The sequence below is a fragment of the Pipra filicauda genome, unplaced genomic scaffold, assembly GCF_003945595.2.
Source record: "Pipra filicauda isolate LSUMZ 115617 unplaced genomic scaffold, ASM394559v2 scaffold2_size9829703_pilon, whole genome shotgun sequence".
Lineage (NCBI taxonomy): Eukaryota > Metazoa > Chordata > Aves > Passeriformes > Pipridae > Pipra > Pipra filicauda.
The window spans coordinates 5,291,134-5,311,480 of NW_024104421.1; the positions used below are offsets into that span (position 1 = coordinate 5,291,134).

At 40.0% G+C, this 20,347-nt stretch overlaps 1 protein-coding gene across 2 annotated transcripts in view; it reads left to right on the forward strand.

The window, feature by feature from the left end:
- Positions 1–20,347, forward strand: part of FGD4 (FYVE, RhoGEF and PH domain containing 4) — a 106,652-nt gene that overhangs the window by 41,635 nt on the left and 44,670 nt on the right. The window contains exon 1 of one of the 2 annotated variants that reach the window (XM_027726648.2): positions 12,182–12,278. The exons of the other annotated variant lie outside the window; for it this stretch is intronic. Coding sequence (XP_027582449.1) covers positions 12,263–12,278 — 16 coding nt within the window. The 5' untranslated portion in view covers positions 12,182–12,262. Of the gene's footprint in view, positions 1–12,181; positions 12,279–20,347 lie in introns of those variants that run through there. 2 annotated transcript variants of the gene reach the window in all.

Sequence of the window (20,347 nt, forward strand, 5' to 3'; positions counted from 1 at the left end):
TGGAAGGGAAGTTACTGAGAGAGTTAATAAGTCACGATTGCAACATATTTGCCTAGGATAAATTTTTAACCTAGAAGATGCTTTCCAAGTCTTGGTGCCTCACAAAAGTGCGTGTGGGAGATTGAGGGGGTTTTTATTTCTTTGAGTACTTTAACTGTTTGTGATGTGTGAGCTTTTCTTGCGCTTGTGGGAGGCTGGTATACGTGCATGAAGTCCTTTCAGACTTTTATGCTACGCTTGCACGTTGGTGGAACTGGGTGAGCACTCTAAATGGAAGCTGTATCATCTTATAATTAAAAAAAAAAAAAACCCCACACCTTTTTTTAACCCCTTCCTTTCCCAGAATTTAGCTATTGCATTGCCATTTGAGTGGGTGATTTATGCAAAAGTTGCTTTTAATGGGCTGCAGTGGACTTGTTCACACGTGCAAGTCGCCGGTCTGGAATTGCGTTGTTAAAAAGAGTGCAGGGGGCAGATTGGCTTTTGTGCTTGGAAAGAGATTAGACTTTCACCCTTCAGATGCTACGCTGGACCTAGCTGGAGGGAAGGGCAACCACCCCAAGGTTATGCTGGTGTGGGATGTGTTTCTGTTCCCTGGTGTCTTTCTAGGAAGGTTGCTGTTGCCCACAGGGTTCACTGTCGCTGTGTGTGAATGATAGTCTCATTGGCAAGTCTTCACAGATAGCAACAATCATATCGACATAAAGGTAAAGGCTTGTATATCCTTTCCAGAGGTGATTTTTCCTGATTGCTAACTGGTGGTGTGCTGAGAAGCTTGTTTTTCCACTGACTTTGCTAAACCTGTTTCAAGGATAAATAGGGGACTTTGCATTCTGCATGCTCCAGCTCGTTATATTCTCTGACAAGCACTATGCAAATATCCAAATAGTCTTCAGCAAACAATTTTTTTTATTTCTGTCTGGATTGGTCTGCATGTGTCTGTTGGTTACTTATTTTTTATTATTAAATTTTACTTTAGGTCACTAGGTCAGTGTTGATTTGTGGATGCAGGATTTAAAGGCTAGACACTCTTTAATCCATTTGTGCATCTGGCCTTTCATAGTAGACATCCCATTTCCATGTAACAGAGGAGTTGTTAAATGTCTGTTGGAAACTAATGTTTTTTTTTTTTTAAAAGACTGTTTTTTTTAATCTTTGGTAGATTATTACAAGTGGCTCTGATGTTTATGCTTAATGCAAACAAATGATTGTCAGTGTAATCTGCTACATGATCTCTTGAAGGAGATTTATTCTAAAATACAGGCTTTGGGGACCAGCAGAAGTGATGGGTCATACTGAGTAGTGATTTGTTTTGGATTTTTTTTAGGTGTGTAAGCTACATTTATATAGTTCATCTCACAAAAAAAAAAAAGGGATGTTTCTAATAAACTCCCAACTAAATAGTGTCTAGAAATACAACCAAGTATGTAGTGGGCTCATAATAATCTTGCTGATAATGTCTTACATACTAAGCTTTCAGGACACTCGTCATTAAATGGTAAAATCCTGAGTCAATATATAGGAAGCTGGCTTGCGCATAAACGATCACAATTGTTTTCTTCAAACAGACAAGTCTTTCTGCTTTTCACTTGACACATGACTGTGGAATGCTGTTTGACATGACTTGGATTTATTTATACATTGTGTTTGGGCTGCTGCTTGGTGGAGGTTTTAAATGTGCTTGGTTTTCAATACACTTTTTTTCCCTGCTGTTTACTCGTGCAGAGTGAACATTAAAACAAACAAACAAACAAGCCCAGGCTCCTTACTGTCTCCTTACAGCAGCATGGCTACTTAAAGGTTTCAGCCTGCAGCTTTCTCTGAAGGACCAACTGTTTTAGAAAGTCCTGGTGCCTGTTTACAAACTGTTCTCTTTGCAGCTCCCATCAAATAATGGAGTTCTCCCGGCGCTGGATGTGGGAGGATAAACCTGCTGACACAGACACTGCTGCTGTTGGTCTGTTCTCCGGGCCTTAGTCATGTAAAATTACTGGTGCCTTTTATGCTTTGCATGGGCGGGGTCAAAATGCAGGCAGTAACACTTTTTTTCTTGATGCTGCAAAGAGCTGTACCAGATTTTAGCAAACACCAAAATTGTTGAATTCGTTCTGAAGCAGATCACCATACTAAACTAGTGCAGTGAGACAATGAGTAAGTAAATGGGAGAGACTGGCAATGTCCAGATTTATTATATGTCTGGGAATTGTGGTATGTTTTTTAGCCTTTTCAAGGGGGGATTGCATTTAGTACAGAAGTACTTTTGTCCTTCCTAGAAGTTCCATCTTGTTGAGGTGCCTAACTGGAGAACCTGAAGACTCAGAGCTCTTCTGCAAATGATTTCAGAAAATATTCCTCCCAGGTAATTGTTATTCAAAGTTGGGAGGAAAACAGGGTGGGGAGAAATGGCTGCATGCCAGCAACAGAATATCTTGAAGAGGGATTATTTCTGACTTTTTTTTTCCCAGTTCATCCAGTTGCTCTTACTATATAATTAGCTGTTCATTTTAAGTATAAAAATACTACTTGGACTGACAGAGACATGGGAACTGTTTACTTTTTGATGATTATCTCAGCAAAGTAAGTCCTTGAGTGCACTTGGGAATGTGGAGCTCAGGACTGGAAGGAGCCACTTGGTCACTGAGGGGTTTTTGTGGGGGCTTTTCCCTCAGTCACAGGTAGCATTTAAGTTACACATCATTTAGATGTTCAGTAGGCTTTTCTTCTGGCACACTGCGAATTGCAGTGTTACTGGCTATGGAAGCAAACTTTAAGCAGAACTTTAAACTGTACTAAATGAAGAAAAGCCAATATTACACTATGCTTCAGAAACTGTGCAAGAAAGGTTGAAGTCATTGCCAGTGTCATGAGATTTCTGTTAGTAGTAGAAAACTTAAGCAGACACTTTGAGACATTAATTCTACTAGCAGGGTGATGCTTTCTGGACTCAGTAGCCACAGTCAGTCTCCAGTGCTTCAGAAAAATGGGAACCCAAAGCAGCCAGATTTTGAATCAGAGGGAAGAATAGTCATCTAGTCCTGACGGTGGTAGAAGTGCTTTTCCAGCTGCTGATCTTTGGAGGAACTTTCAGTGCAGTCTTTTTGTACTTGTTCTTGACTACCTGTAGACATTTATTGACTTGTGTATTCTTCAGACTGTACTTTTAGCTGTGGTTTTCTCTCAGAAGCACTTTACCTTCATGAAGATGGCATGGATGCAGCTAACCCTGGTATTAAACAGTGCTGCAACTTGTCTGTTCCACTTTTACTTGCTGTAACACTTACTAAAAAAAAAAAATTCTACCTTCAGCTGCCCAGTTATGTGGTGGTGTGGTTATAGTTCTGAGTACCTGTTTTGGATTTGATAGCTAATATTGAAACAAAATATCATGAAAGCTTTTTCAGCAAGGGCTTGTGAACTGGGGATTGAGGCTGCAAAAGACCTGAATTACAGTCTCTTCTACAACCAAAGGTTTTGTTTTGTAGACATTGGGTAATGCCATGGGTGTATTCCCTGGAGTGGTGCCGAGCATATCTGCTGTTTGAGTAGTAGAGGGAAAATTAGCTCAAGAGCTTGTAATATTACATGAAAGATCAAGTTGATTCTGTAATGAGTTATTCCTGCAGGGCAAGACCTGAACTTCTCACTTGGAATTTTTCTTCCTAGTATCTCCTCCTCATCCCAACATCCTTTGTGTGCTCCTACACCCCCATTTTGTACACAAGTTAATATTTATTTTATATTTTTTATTCTCCTCCCTTTCTTAAAGATGTCAGTGATGCTGAGGAAGATTAGTGAAAGCATGAAGTGGGGTTTTTTTGTAATTCAAAATAGTATTATGGCTTCCCATACTATGATTGCAGTAGTTATATTGAGACTAAGATCTAATACCTAGATAAATAATTTGATGCTCATTGTACTTGTGTTCAACATGGTTGAGTATTGTTCAGCTTCCTAAAATATCAAAAGGGTTCATGGGTTAGATAAGATTACCTGCTGTCTTTCCTTAAATATCTTATGCCACTTTTCTTTACAGCTGAAGTAGTTCTCTGGCAGCTTTATGTGACAAGGCAGTTTCCAAGACTAATTTTGATGTCTGCTCTCTTCAGTAGCTCTTGTTCACGCCATTGCTTGGAGCCTTATGTTGCTGTTATGACTTGGCCACCCACCATAATGTAACTGGCAAGTGTTTTAGTCCCTTGGCTTGTCAAGATTTCTGTGTGTAAGTCAGTTTTAACTGTGGAAGCTGCTACAAACACTCTTAAAGATAGCTGCAATAAGCCAAAATACGTTTGAAGGCCTAGGGGTGGAATTGGAGCTTTGCCTAAGAACCGGAACACAACAGTTAAAATCTAACACAATGAAATATTCACAGTTAGCAGTGTTGGCACTGTTTGCCCTTAGTAAAGTCAGCAGTGCTGCACTCCTCTGTTATCTGCTAGCAGCATTCTGTTATTTTGGGTAAATGTTCTTTTTAAGATCTTGGTCTGGAACACTGTAGACAAAGCACCTTGCCCACCAATTTTCCCCCATATTACCACTTATTCTGCAAGCTGTGGCCTGCTTTCTGCTGTAAGAGGCAGATCATTTTGTTTTGGTGTGTGTGTGGTTATAAAGCTGATTTTATTGATTGTAAAATACAGTTTTTCCGAACAATTGAATTAAATTTTCCAGACCCGTCTTGTCACTGATGGTCTTATTCCTGATATTTCTCTGGTTTGCCTGAAAATATTCCAAAATTTTCCTTACTGTTGAAAAATTCTGAAAACTGAAGAATGCTTTTCTACTTGCTTCTTAACACAGGGGTAAAAGTTCAGCTGGTAGCTGAGGTGGGCTCTTTGTGTCTTCCATGGAGTGTCCTCAGCTTGTGCGAACAGAAGTGTGATATTCCTGCAATCTGATACTAAACATTTTCAGTGCAAAACAATGCCCAGGACACTGTAATGATGAGAGGGAAAAGCCTCTCAATCCAATGTGATCTACTTACTGTTCTTTGATAATGTAGTCTGTTCATCATGTTTTAATGGATTAAGATTTTTCCTTGCACTGAAACTGCTTTAATCCAGTTTATCTCAAAATCAGGTGGTGTTTTAGAATCTCTTTCTGTAAGAAAGACAACAGTGAAACTTGACTGTGTCTGTTTTATAGCTGGCATCTTCTCTGACTCTAGGTTTTTCAGAATTCAGAGAGAGCAGTAAAGGAACTGTGGGGAAAAGCTTATTGATTGCTTTTGTGTTGAAATAAATGATGAAAAGTTATTACTGTCTGGCTAATGAGGTCTGGTGTATGGATGGCAATAATTTAAAGGAAATTACAGTTTCATTAGTGCTGATGTGGTCTCAAAGGCTATGTTTAACTATCAGCACAACTTCACTATGTAAAACAGTCGCAGATGTCTCCGATCTTGCACCCTTACTGCTCCAAAAGCTGAAATACGTGTCTAAATTCTCTTATTTTTTCACCATTGTGTGTATTTTTACCTTACTTTTTTGAAATAAATTGGTTCATAGAATTCCTTTTGATCAGTTTTCCCTGGACACTTGAGGTGTATAAGGTTGGATGGACTGGAAAAAAGCAGTACTATGTATTAATGGCAGAGGAGAAAAAGCTCTGCAAAGAAGGTCCCAATTTGCTGACTGTCCTTTAAGTAGTAGATCAAATTGGCCATAACAGGACAAATTCAGGAGACTAAAGCTGTATGTGAGGCAGAAGGAAGTAGTTGTGAACAGATAGTGACATTTTTTGTCCTGTGACATGATCTAGTGAGAGATGTCTCTGCCCATGCAGGAGGGTTGGACTGTATGATCTCTAAAGGTCCCCTTCCACCCAAACCATTCCATGGTTCTGTGATTTTTCAGAATGGAGAAAGTTAATTTGACGCTTTCTAAAGTGTGACAGGAAGGCTGGAGAAAAGTGGAAGGAGAAATGTGTCGTGCCCTCAAGTTTCTCTTCCTCAGAAAGGACAAAGAGCTAAGGTGGAATAGATTGAAAATGCCTGTACTGTCACATATTCTGCTTAAGAAACATGAATGGGATTCAGGGAAAGACTAAACAAATTCATGGTGAATACGGCTTCCAGCATCTGGTAAAGTAGGGTTGCACACAAATGCATCTGCTGACATGGGTGGTGCATAAATTGATGCTGTAAGCCACGTTGTCTGTTTGATGCCTTCTGGGTGGGTTACCCAAACATTTGCTACTCTTTCTTGTCAGACACAGAATTTTTTTATTGAATGTTTTTTTAATTCTTTTTTTTCCTGACTTTGCTGTGTATGCTCTTACCTACCCCAAAAATGTACTGATTACTCCACTGTGTTCACTGTGAATCTGCCATGCAGGTTTTTTTATTAACTCAAACCAAGAATAATTTGTACTTTATTTTTAGTATCTAGCACTGCCCAAATTTGATTTTTATATGGACATGAAATCACGGTCTCTGCAATTTGACCTGCTTCACTTCAGTCTTTAGTGTCTGGATTTTTAATGTGGCAGAGGTAATTTTTAAATTATGAATTCAACCTTTCACTGTACTGCAGAATCTTAGGAAAATTTTGTGTGGTGGCCTTCCTCGTTTGGGTTGTGGGGTTTTATTTTGAGGTACATGTGTATTTTGTGTGTTTATGTGTGACCAAAAACTAAATTAACTGGAAAATGAGTCTGTGCTGTTTTGCAAATATGTTAAATGATGTTTGATGTGTGAAGGTGAGTAAAGGTGGATGGCACACTTTTGGGGTAGACCATAGCCTTTTTCGTCCTTGCTTTTTTCCACTCTTCTTTAAGGAAGAGTATGTGTTTTTATGGTAACAGCTGCATCATGACCCCAAGCTGTTGAGGGACCAGAGCTGCCCTCAACAGGCTGTAGGTTCTGGCTGGCAGGGGAGTGCACTGGCAGGTGGGAATGTCACCATCAGAGGTAATACTGTCACTGGGGACAAGGCAGCAGCTGTGTGGGAGGCAGGAGGCCTGACGAAGCATCCTTCTCAAGGAGGAAGGCATTGGGAGGAGAAAGCAATGAAGAAGGCATGAGAAAAAGCAGGGTTGCAGGGCCAGTGTCTTCTCTTCGTGGGTATTTGCTAACTCTGTGTTAGCCTAATAGAATGGATAACACTATAAATAGTAATTTCTTCTTCCCTAAATCATAACATGATGCTTTCTCTCAATTTTGTAGTATGTATATTTATAGTGTGTATGTATATATGTATATATGTATATATGTGTATATATATCTATATAAGAAGGAGGTTTTAGAAATAAGAACTCTTAAACCAATTTTTTTTTAAACAGAAGAACTGGCAAATCAAACCCAGTTGATCAAGGTGAAGCCTTTGACCACTTTTCATGTCTAAAACTAGAAACCCTTTAACAATTGATGATCTTTCTTTACTAAAGAAGATTAATTGAAAAATGAACCACAGATTCCTGGATTTATACTTTTTTTTTTAAGTATGGAAGATACTTTAAGCTACAGAAAAACAGCTTTATGTGGTTAGTGTAAAACATACAGTTGCCATAGCAAAAGCAGTCCTTTTGTAAATGCTAATAAAATAGATACAAGTGATGTGATCTTTGATATAGTTCTCTGATTTTGTAGAACGGCAACCTTTTCATTATTGGAGAGTTTTGTAGTTGCTTGTGTCGCTTCTATGCTTGGACTAAATTGCAGACACAAAGATGCTTCAACAACAAATGCTGTGCAGACATAGGACAAAAAGTTCTTTTCCCCTAAGAACTTCTAATGTTTGTTTGTGCAACCACAAGCTTTCCCTTTGGGGCACATAATACATCTGAACTGGAAGAAAAGAAAAAAAAGATGGAAAAATACTGCTATTTACGTTCTACTTATGGCATGGTAGTTGTTTACTCCATCTACCTTGAGATTGCTTGTTTTGCATCTCCTTGCATGTGAACCAGGAGAGCTAGGGAAGAGTGATGGAGTTTTTGATTTTCAAAACTGGGAGGGTAAAATATCCTTTCCACAGACTTGTTTCTGTTTAGGCTGCAGATCCTGAGTATCCCTTAAGTGTTTCTCACCTTGTTGGGGGCTAGTCGCCCATCTTCTTAAGGTGCTATTGTTACTTTTCATTGTTGTGGCAGTCCCGAATACCTATTCCTAGACTCCCTCTTCTGTGTGGACTTTTCCTCTTCCCTACTTTTCTTGGTGGTCACTAGTTTCTACAGGTCACTTGCTTAACAGAGAATTTCCCCCATCCTTATATTCATTATTTACCTGAAAATCTTGAGTTGTCGTATGGCTGTTTCTTCCTTCCTCACTTGCCTGTGTGGCAAAGCTTGAAGGATGCAGCTTAACAAGACAGTAGTACTTAAGTTGTGTCATTGGATTTTTTTTATGTATTTTGTTTAAGGTACAGTTTATGTCCATCCAGGCTTCTGCACAAAATCACTTGTTACTGATTTTAGACCAAGCCAAGAGTCATGAAAAGGGCAGCACGTGGAAGGTCTGACAGAAGTGAGGGTCACTTCGGGACAAGAGTGTGTAGTGTCTCGGTAGCTGATCCCATTGCCCTAAGAATAGCTGGGAGCCAAGTTGAACCCCTTTGCCTGGCTTTTGAGAGAGGTTTTCAATAGCATCTCAGGAACTATTCTGGGCTGAGGACAAAGCATGATTTTATTATTACCCATACTCAAAGTGCTGTGCTTTTGAAGTACTGGGACGTAAAGGAAAGTGGACAGGGGTAGGTCACTGTGAGTCAACCACAACTACTGTATGAGAGTCCTGTGAAAGGGGCCTTCCTCTCTTCGCCTCATTGAGATGTCTAAAGGTCTCCCACACGGGAAAAAAAAAGGTGGGAGGTATTTTCATATGGAGATTCAGAAGTGCTCATTCTGCGTTCTGTGTCAGGGTGACAGGTTGGTTACTGATCCTTTGGATGAGACAATCACTGGCTTGCACAAACTGTGTATCATGTCCTGATGCAGCATCCTCAGCAAACCTCTTCAAACACTTTGTGCCTGAAGTGAGCCTGCAGTAAGGAGGAGACAGCCCACCACAGCCACTCTGAATGCTGGACTGTGATTCACTGTCACATGAACTGATTTGGTTTGGGGGCTGTGTGTGTCACTGTGACATGATGCCCGTGTAGCTCTGTAATACTTAGTTCAGCTTTCCAGGTCTCCTAACAGCACTCATGTGACTTCCTTCTTAACTTCCTTCATCACATTAAGAATATTCAAATTATTTATGTATGTATGTCTCATCTGCAAAATGGGGAAAGTACTGAGAGAAAGCTTGTGGTGCTTAGTTTGAAAGGTGCTAGGAAAAGAAAGTAAGTGCTGTCTATTTACTGTCAGATGTCTGTAGAAACTTTTAATTATTGGTGGTAATAAAGTGGTACATGAGGCAATAATGTTGATGTGAGATAACATAGTTTCATAGAACTAGTCTGCTGTGTAAGGACTAAAAACATACTGGGTTTAGTTGGTGTAGTTATTCCATTCATACTAAATGACAGCAACTACTGATTTTAGTAGTATGGTTTTAATTACACACTAATGACAACATTTTATTTAACTAGTTGTTCTCCATTCCTCTTCATCTGCTTTTTTGAGAAAATTAATTAAACTATCTTTATTTTTTAATTAACTTTTCTTCAAAGTTCACAGGCATATTTTGGTGACAGGTAAGGCAGAGCTGCACCTATTGTTGATGAGTTTGCAACTAATACTTGCCACTTTGTGTTGTGCAGTTTGCATGTTTCTGCTCTTAAGAGTAAGCAAAGTTGGGATGGAACACATGTGAAACCAGAGGAATAGGTTAATGAGATGTTCTCATTCTAACAGTTTTAACCTCTCCCAAATCCCCTTATTGGCTAGCTAATCAAATAGAGATAAAACAATTAATCTTTTACCTTTTCTAAAAAAAGAACAGGTTAAGCATGTGTTTTAAAGATTGGCAGTGGTGACTTCTTTATAGCTGTTTTAATGTTGTTACTTCTGGAAATGAAATAAAATCCCCAGTTTCCTTCATGTGTGTAAAATTCCTTCTCTCTCCTTGAGTGGTAGCAGAACTGTGGTGACTCTTCATGGGCTGTGGTGGGTTGGGGGGGTTGCCTGTGAAGTCCATGGCTGGTTGGAGCTCTGACTCCTTGCCTGTTCTCTGCTTTGTCCCTGTGGCAAGGACTGAGGGAGAAGAGTGTCTTGGTAGCTCAGATGTCATCCCTCCCACATGTCATGTTGAAAGTTTCTAACAGTTATTATATACCTTTCCCCAGAGGGGAGACTTGATTTCTTGTCTGGTCCCTCCTTTTCCTTGTGTGACCCCTTCACTCCTCTTTGTTTGCAGTGGTCAGTAACCATTTATGTAGCTGCATATCTGAACCAATTGCTTTTGTAGCCAATTGTCTTCGAGTTTTCCCACTGTGTTGCTTGTGTGAAAAGTGAAAACTATATTGCTGATCCCATCTGAATTTAAAGTCTGTCACATCCTTGTATGATAGGCATTATCAATGGTTTTCCTGGGCTGGAAAGAATATACCAGGCTGAAAAAAGGCTGACAAAGCCCTCACTGGCAGATGGACAAATTAGGGTCGTGAGGAAAATTATTTGTTCCAAATATGGGAAACTGAGCAGAAAATTTATCTTCTCAACCAAGTCTTTCCTGGAGAGATAAGGTGTTCTTTTGCAGATGTACTTCATATGCAAGCCCTAGCAAGAGGGGTAGCCTTTGAACTCCTGGAAGTGAACTTCAAAACAGAAATATAACCTATGCATTGGAGTTCTCTTAGTTGGTTATGAAACTCAGCTAATGTTATTTTTTTTGTTTTAATGATGTGATGATGGCCTGGATGAACAAAATTTGTATGTGTCTTTAAGGAGCCTGGGATTACTGGCTAGGAGTATCAAGCAGTGTAAAAATAAAACAACACTTTAAAAACAAAAACAACACTTGCAAATCTTGGCCAAAGTGGTAAAAATGGGTTCCATTTAGATTTCAAATGCATATGCAGGGAGCTTGTATCTGCTCATCTCAAGAACAAAATAGACCGAAGTGTTGAAACAATTGGAGGAGTACTTGGGGTTTTTTTGCTGTTTTTGGCAGTACCCCCTGCCATTCAACATCTGTAATAGAAAGGAAATAATTAGCTGTCCTGTTCCAGAGGGCTGTCCCCTGGGTGAAAAACAGATATTCATGGATTGTTTTGCAAGTGTGTTCCCCGTAACCCTTGGTACTTGTCCTTCAAAGCAGTTCTGCAGCGCTGTGCTCCTGCACAGCCTCGAATGTGCGGACCACAAGTGGCTGGTGATGTGGGAGCTGTGGTTTGGACCAACGCAGAGGTTGAAGATGACCTCAGCTGGAGCAAATGGCAAGCTGGCTGCTATATTCTGATTCACATTATCCAAATTGACAGGGCTGGATTTAAATCCCAGTTTTTCTCCTGCTGAGATGAAAGTGTGCCAGCCAGGGATCACATGGTGTGGGAGCTCTGAAAAATAAAAGAATGTTACTTGCAGTAACTTCCCTTTTCAGTTAATCCTTTTACTTTTTAAAAATGTGCATTTTCACAGTTCATAATTCACTCTAATATCTTTGTATTGTGCCCTGGGGCACAATATCTAGTTCATGCCACTTAAAAATAGATTTTAAATTATTTTAGTTGATTTTAATCTGTGCCAAATAAACTAATGTTTTCACAACAATTCTTTAATGCAGACTCTTTTGGTCACTGCTCTGGTATCCTGTGTGTTGTATGTTTTTCATTCTAGGCATAAATTTAAATAGAGATTAGGAAATGCAAAAGATGATTCAAAATGAGCATCATGCAATAAAAAGGGAGAACAAAGCACCAAACAGAAAGCGTACTAACTTGTCCTTTAACCCTGATACTGCTTTAATTTCAAACAGTAATGCAACTAATAGTGACAAAACTTTCATAGTAGCTGAAGTATTAGACAAAACAACTTACTGTAGTCCCTCCTCCTCCTTTCTTCAGCAGTTTGTAGGTTACATAAGCTGATTTCTTTGTTTTTCCTCTTCACTCGTGAACAGAGTTCACTCTCTTCTCTGAGCGGACTGGTTCGCATGCTTACGTTTTTCCTCTCAAAACAGGCTCGCCTTCAAGGAGGAGGAGCATAGTGTAATTGAAAGACCCAGCATGTAAACTGTCAGCATATACCAAACATCTGGGGAGAAGTCCTTTCTTAACAACTTACAGGGCTTGTAAATAGGATAAATGTGAGCCTCTCCTAGGGTTATTACCACTGCAAAATCAATTTCTGCTGCAGTGGTACTGGATTATATTTGCAAACGATGTCTTCTGAACCAGGTAAGACTGAACAGGTTCCTTCTGTTAAACTTTAATCTCTTCAAGACTCTGGGGTACGTTTGTGTCCAGAGACACCAAGAGTTAAACTTTCTAGTTTGGAGCAAATAAGCCGGTGAACATCAGCTGCTTTATGATGCAATACAGCTGGAATGCTCTGGTGGCTTTTTCCTCTGATTCTCAGTAAATGAGCTTGAAGTCTCCTGAACCGATTGTCTATACATCTGCCACACCAAGAACTCTGCTGCTTGTGGATTGTTCTGCTGCTGCTTTCATCAGCTCAAGACTTCCTTAAAAGCAGATCAGTTTTGTGGTGTTTATAAGTGGTTTCAGTTCCTGGCTTATTTGCCAGATTCATTGACCTCTGTTCATAGCTGTAACATATGGCCGCTGTTCATAGATATCTATGGGACATTTCTATAAGTAAGCATTGGCTCTAAGATTTATATCTTACATTCTTTTAGGAAGTAGGTACGCACTTGTGACTTCTACTCAACCTTTCATGTATGCTGTTACAATAATCCATTTGACTGATGCTTATGCCACGATTAATGTATAGAACTGGCTTCCAGAATTAAAGAATGCTTTCTTTTATTGCACCATCCAGTGAAGGGTTTTGTTTTTTTCCATTATATACTCATGAGTTTTAAAGCATACTGTTGAAAATACTGCTTTACTTGTGAGTACATTTTTCAGTTCTGGAAAACATTCAGCTTAGGTAAATTCAATCAAAAGGCATACCCAACCCTAACAGCTTAATATAAGACAGTAAATATTCTGAGTTAGAGTTTTCCACAGAGAGATGGATGAAGCTGATCTGTGGGAAGTTTGGGTTTAGAATACTGGTCTCCCTCTCTGGAAAGCCCTCTGAGACTAAAGAGAGGAAAGGGAGTCACTGGTTGAGTGAGATTGAGATTTGCCAGAGAAGCTTGGAGTAGGTGCATGCAAATAGTTCTACCCTAGCTCTCCTAAATTCAGTACTTTTGGGCATCTGATTTTTCTTGGTATCAAAGAATACTTATTTTCAAATAATTCTGTTGGCTCCTTACCTGTTTTATGATGAAGTTTCAAACTGCCCTTCTCCCTCCAGCTTTTAATAATCAACCAAAAGGATGGGAATCATACCTTTCTTCTTGCTCTTTACGTGTCATTTTGCTGAATCTACATGTGGATGTAGAAAACTTTTTTTTTCACTGATCTATTCCATAAGGGCTGTTTTCTAGGATTTGTAATGCATATTCTTTTCCTGTAAATGAGAAAATAAACCCTTATGGATTTTTCAGGAAGTATAATGTGGTGCCATAACTACTATTCTTGGTAATATCTTTCCTCTTGCCCCTTGGCTTACTTTCAGTATACAGAGGCTGAGGCCTACAGTGTACTTACATCTAACAGTGGCAGTCTGAATGTCAACTATAGAAATACAATGGTGAAGCTGTGATCTTTGATTTTTTTTTTATTTTTATTTTTTTTGAGATTAACTACATGAAGTACAGGTATATTTGTGTATGCTTTAAGGTGACGTAGATTATACTATCGTGGTATTTTCCAGGCAGTGTATTTCCAAGTGTCCAGTTAGAAGCTCTATGAAAGCAGTTTGTGCAGGAACAGACTATGGTGCAAATACCTGGCTTGAAGGGTAAGAGTTTGTGAGCTTTTACCAGCCTGTGGAATAGCATATAGATACCTCCTAATGTCACCTTCTCAGAACAGAACGGTGTAGGAGACCTATGGATATAGGCAGTGTGCAGAGAAGTGCTGACAGCAGTAGTTCCAATCTGTGTAAGTTTGAAATGGAGTGGACAAATATCCCTGGACTCCCCTAAACAGTATTTGAGAGAAGCAGTGAGTTGCTTGCTGAAGCACTGGCTGCCTCCAGTCAGAAAGGGAAAGAAATCCTCCCAGTGCTGGGAGCGGGTGAGAGGGGAGTGGCATGGCTGGAGGGACAGTGTCTATGGGAAGGTATAAATTCACATGGCACTTTATTCGTTGTTATCACAATGAGCAGTTAAGTGTGTCCAGGTACCTGAGCAAAGCAGTTTTTCCAAGTACTAGAGGCCCATAACAAATATGGAAAATTAGTAGAATGTACCTTCTCTGGATGTTTTTGAAGACTAGAACTTTATAGATTTATATATATATATGTGTACATATAATATTAGTTTTCACTATAAGGAAAACTGATTTCCAGCAATGTTGTTTTGAAGGGTCCATTGATACCGTGACCCAGAAGTCAACAATGGACTTCAGTGTTTTCATTAGTGCCATCTCTATGCTTTGCTTTGTGACTGCAGCACTGAGTTTTATGTTAGTCTTTTATGTGGTAGGTGCTATATAAACAGAGACAGACAGTCTATTAGTTTACATCATCGCTTGTAAACCCAGTGAATTTGTTGAGTCTTTACTAAAAATTCAAAATATTTATGGAATGTTCCTCTTCCCTATCTCTTCCCTTCTGCCCTGGGTTTACAAGTACTATAAAACAGAAGGATTAAAGTTCTTTATTGTTAAGAGTTTGGAAATTTAGTGCCTGTGTGTTTCTTACAGTTTAACAGTAAATGCTTGATCTTAAGAAGGACAGGTAGTTAGGAAACTGTCCTTTAGATTGCCATAAAATATTTAACACGTTATGAGTGCTCTTGCTTGCTTGTGAAAAAGCCCTTACAGTCATGACCTGTCACTAAAAAAAACAAAGGAAAGAAAAAGAAGGGGAGGCAGCAGCTGGTTTAGGTCACGTGAGGTAGAGAGGGATTGTAGTACTGCCAAATCTTGTATTATAAAAAACATTAAATGTTTAACCTTAAACAAATGTTGCTTTTTAAGAGTAATTTTGTAGATTTTATTTGCTCTGTTTTGGAAAACTTTCTTCCCCGACATGCAAGCTATCCACTTATTTTAGTGAATGTTTTGATGCTCTTTCTTCTGATGCCAAAAATGAGGCTCTAAGGAAAACAGTAAATATTGCATAGGAGTCAGCAACATTTTGTTGAGCTGAAGATCTGTGAGCAGCTCAAGTGATCCAGTGGGCAGTTGCTGCCAAGAGGCTGCCCAGTCCCTCCCTGGGACTTTCCCAGACTTTTGGTCTCACAGATGAAGCAGTTCAGCTCGCTCCCATGGCACAAAACTGGTGCTAAAGCCCACATCGACTTGCTGTGAGGTGCAGGGGGTTACACTGGCCTGGAGAGAAACACAAGAAGCCCTAGAGCTGGTAAGAAGTGAGCAGTGGGAGCTACGGGGATGTGGAGGGATGGAGAGAATGAAACTTTCTTGTTTTGGTGGAGGGCTGTCTTGCTCTGTCTGGGGTAGCTGAGGTTTGAGTGGGACAAGAGTTTTTTTTGGTCTGTCCTGGGGCCTTCAAACATTTTCGTTCTGAAATGTTTGCAAAGTGAAAGGTTGCACATCCTTGAGATGTGTTGGATGATACTGGAGCCATTACAAAATTATTTCTCTTCCTGAGGCGTAATTGTGTTTAATGTATTTTTGCATTGCATGACTGCTTTTTTTGTAATACATTTCCTATCCATTTGCACACTCAAAGATATATATTTTGAGTATCAAGCTTTTAAGAACAGTATGGTAAATATTCATCCAAGTGTGCATCAAAAAATATTTGAATCCTCAACAAGTTTTAAGAAATTACATGCAAAATTCATAATACAGTTGTTCTTTTTCTGTAAAAGAAAAAAAAAAAGGACGTTTTTAAATGGGAGTCTAGAATAGAGAGGAGGGAGGACCAAACAGTAGAATAGTTCTGAATTTGAATCTCAGCCAGTTCATAGCATTAAGTGTAAAGCTGTTTCAATATGTATAATTTTCAAGAGGCAACTTGAATATTCATGTCCAGGTCTGTTAGTCTGGGGTGAATTCTGTGGACAGCCCAAACCGTGGTCATCTCTGGCAATCTAGGGCCAAGGGGTTTTTCCCCATTTGGGTTTCAGACAACTAGTATTTGGTTTTCTCACTGAAGGGATGATTACAAACCGATGAGTAAGTGTGAAATGGTGATTGGTCTCTTGTTCCTTATGGAAAAGAGACAGCGTAAAAGCTGGCATAACTGTGGTAGGCTTTAAAGGGACTGGACACGGAAGGTCCTTCTTGAATGATTTCACAGGAAGGCTCTAAATGTACTTAAACGAGGCTTTTTGTGGCTATTCTTCACTTTTTTTCCCTCAACCAGGTCAAAAGCAGGAAGCACTTGAATTCTTGTGAAGTGTCCAGCTTTGGGTTCTTTATATTTCTGGTTTGGTGCAGCGAGCATTCCCAGGGAACTGCTTGTTTTTCTCTTTCGTAGATGATGGTTGTTAATTACTTGGCAGGGAGACTGAAGTGCTTGGGGAGCCTGACAGCAGGCTGGCTGCCCCGGGCCTGGGGGAGGAAAGGCATTCACCATGGAGCAGCCGGGGTGCCGCACAGCTGCACCGCTGGTGCCACTCTGAAGGGCCGAGTGTTCCTTTCCACCCGCGCTTTGCTCTTGATCATGAAGTGCATGATTTTATATTTTCTTGTAATCTTTCACGTAAGAGGGAGTAGTGCCTGGTAGCCTGTTGTCATGCTATTGTGCAGTTAATACCCTGCTGCCTTTTCTGTAATTAGGGCATATTTCAAGCCATCCATTTTTAGATAATAGTTTTTTGATTAATTTATTTTTTTCCCTTTCCTTCCCTACCGTTTGCTCCAACCCCCTTGCGATACGATTCAACAAAATCAATATTATCTAGTGACTACTTGCTTCTGGAAAGGAAGTCTTGTCTTCCTTTGACTATCAATACTTTTGCATCTTTACCGAGGCTTCAGTGCATCTAAGGTGAATGAATGCATGAAACTGGCTGCTTTATTTTTTTGGCAGGATTACATTTCTGATGGCTTAACTTTTCCAGACCACATCCTGAGGGCAGATGCATGCCAACACTGGTGCACAGAAAGTGGTGGGAGCAGGCAGCCAGGAGGAGGGAGGGAAGTGGGTGGAACAACTTGTGTCCGTGACAGCTGGCTGCTGGATGAGCTTTGGCTTGTCGGATGCTGGCGGGACACATGGACTGCCTCAGCAGTTGGATGAGGGAAACAGTTTCCATCTATCAGTGATAATTTTATGGGCTTGTGTTGAATAATTGGCTTCTGTTTGGATCTTTGGCTGTTCTGCGTTTTGAATATACTATATTATGTATTTATATCTTTAAATTATTTGAATGCTCTGGGTGTGTGTATTTATACAGCTTCTGCTCAGATCTTCTGAAATAAAACTTCAGTTACTGTTTTGATCTTCTGTAATTAGGTATTTTATTTTTTCCCCCCTTTGGGTTTGTGGGGGCTTTTTGCTTTGGGTTGTTTTAGCATCCTGTTTCTAAAAATGCTTTCCTTTAGTCATTTTATTTACAGAAGTAGCTAATTTCATGTCTCAAAGCATATGGATAGTTTCTAAAATAGTTCTGAGTTGAGATGACCTGTACAGATAACTGGGCAGAGAACAAGATGAAGTGTCAGTGACTGACTGGTTAGAGAAGTTCAGAAGCAATGTATACTGAGCAAAATGGTGAAATTTGTAGTTAGACCAAATTTATCTGTACACACCATTATTTTATAATGTCTTATGAATTATGGAAGGGGAGGTCTTTGTTATTGTCTGACTAATCACTGCACTTGCCTGGTAAGTAAATGCTAATGTACTGTCTTGAATTATTCCAGTGGTTTTTATGAGATAGCTGCATTTTTCATTCACTTGACTCCAGTATTGCAGGTACTCTCCTTAATATGACATTAGACTGTGCTGCCCAGCATGTGTCATCCGATATATGATAAAAAGGAAAAAGACAAATAAATCATCCTAAAACTTGACAAATAAAGTGAAGGAAACACAAGGGTTGGTGCTACAACCCTTGGCCAGACAAGTGATTCTTCTGTGATCAGTAAATCTGCTTATACAAATGGGGTGTCTTGTTTAGTAAATAGGAGCTTGGGACATTTGGAAAATAATGATTACCATCTGTGCAAAATATGCTGGTGACAATTAAAAACGTAGGGAAAAATTTCAGTGTTACTTTAAACAATAGTTGAAGGGACATTGCTCACTTCACACAGCTCTACACAGAAAACTCAAATGAAAAAATAATTTTAGGAAAACTCGGTGGAGGTGTATATCTTGTGCTAGGATTCATAATCAAATCAGCTATTAATTCAGTTGGAACTCAAGAAAGCCACATAAAACTTCCTCAATCCCTTCCTTCATCAAATATGTAGGAAGCTGTACAGGGCTTGGGGGAAGGAGAGGGGCGGAAGTGACCCTTGGATACAGGGCTCACCAATGTTCCCATTATCACAATGGGGGAAGAAGTTGACATGTGTATTCAGGACTCTCCTGCAACTTTGTGAAATACAGTCATGTGAGAAGGAGTTTGTGAGCTGAAAGTTGCCACTGTGTGTTATGGAAGGGGGAAAAGGAGATGCTGACAAGGAAGGAGGAATTACCTGAAGAGTTACCTGTTCCAGAATTGAAGTAGTAACAGCAGGGTAGCTGTCATGGGCAACAGGGTCAACTTACCTGCCTAATCCTGGACCAATGAAGCTGCTGCTACTTATTGTACCCATTTTCTTTTTTGGTGTTTTTTGTTTTGTGGGTTTGAGCCTTGTGGTTCTAAGTTACATGGTATGTGGTTGTAGGGTCAGGAGCTGGAGTCACTTGTAGTTCTTGTTGTCTTAATAAAAGCAAAGAAAAAATATTGTCCAAAACGGTTGAGAGATATTGACATTATGAGATGCTGGAAAGCAGTGCTGGGAAAGGGACCTGGGAGTCCTGTTCAATGGCAAGTTGAATGTGAGTCAGCAGTGCCCTGGCAGCCAGGAGGGCCAACCATGTCCTGGGGGGCATCAGGCAAAGCATTGCCAGCTGGTCGAGGGAGAGGATTGTCCCGCTCTGCTCTGCACTGGGGTGGTCTCACCTTGAATATTGTGTGCAGTTTTGGGCACTGCAATATAGAAAAGATATTAAGCTCTTAGAGAGTGTCCAAAGAAGGGCAATGGAGATGGTGAAGGGCCTTGAGGGGAAGCTGTTATGAGGAGGGGCTGAGGTCACTTGGTCTGTTCAGCCTGGAGAAGACTGAGGGGAGACCTCATTGCAGTTACAACATCTAGTGAGGGGAAGAGGAGGGGCAGGCACTGATCTCTTCTCTGTGGTGATGAGTGACAGGACCTGGGAGAATGGCCTGAAGTTGTGTCAGGGGAGGTTTAGGTTGGATATTAGAAAAAGGTTCTTCACCCCAAGAGTGGTTGGGCACTAGAACAGGCTCCCCAAAGAAGTGGTTACAGCACCAAACCTGACAGAGTTCAAGAAGAACAATGCTTCCAGGCCTATGGTGTGATTCTTGGGGTGTCCTGTGAGGGACTAAGGGTTGAACTCAATGATCCTTGTGAATCCCTTCCAACTCTTCAGCTTCTGTGATTCTGTGATTATTTTATGAAACACAAGCCATGAAAAGTCTTTACAAGTAAAAGAACATTAATGCGTATTTTCTCTTTAGATTTTGGGCTTGATAATATATTCAAAGATGAAAGTGAAAATAAAGGTTTGAGGGAATGCACTGTAATACAGGAACCAAGTATGTGGAAAGAGCAGTGCTTTATTCCTGTAAACAGAACTCCTCATACTCAGAGCTCTCCCTTCATATGTCTGGAGATGTGGTTTGAACACTTCTTTTCTCTGTTCATTTAAGAAACCTCCATTATTCATTAAATAGTTGAGGAACAACCACCATCAGCAAAGCCACTGTCCCTGAGTATAGAAGACTCATAAGAAATTAGTGTAAGAAATACTGCGGTTTTATTGGAGGACCTCAGTCATAAGCTACTGCTTTCAAACCACAGTCATTTGAAGTCCTGTACAGTGCTTTTTGTTTTATTGGAACAGCATCAGCAGTGCATGTTATATTATTGTGCTAATCCAAAATTTAAACAAATGTTGAAAGATAATTCCATTGATTGCTGACTCATTTTAATAAGAATCACAACAGATGACCAGGTTTGCCTGCATGGAATTGACTATTAGACCAGAGCCAAAAGAACAAAGATCAGAGCCAGACAAG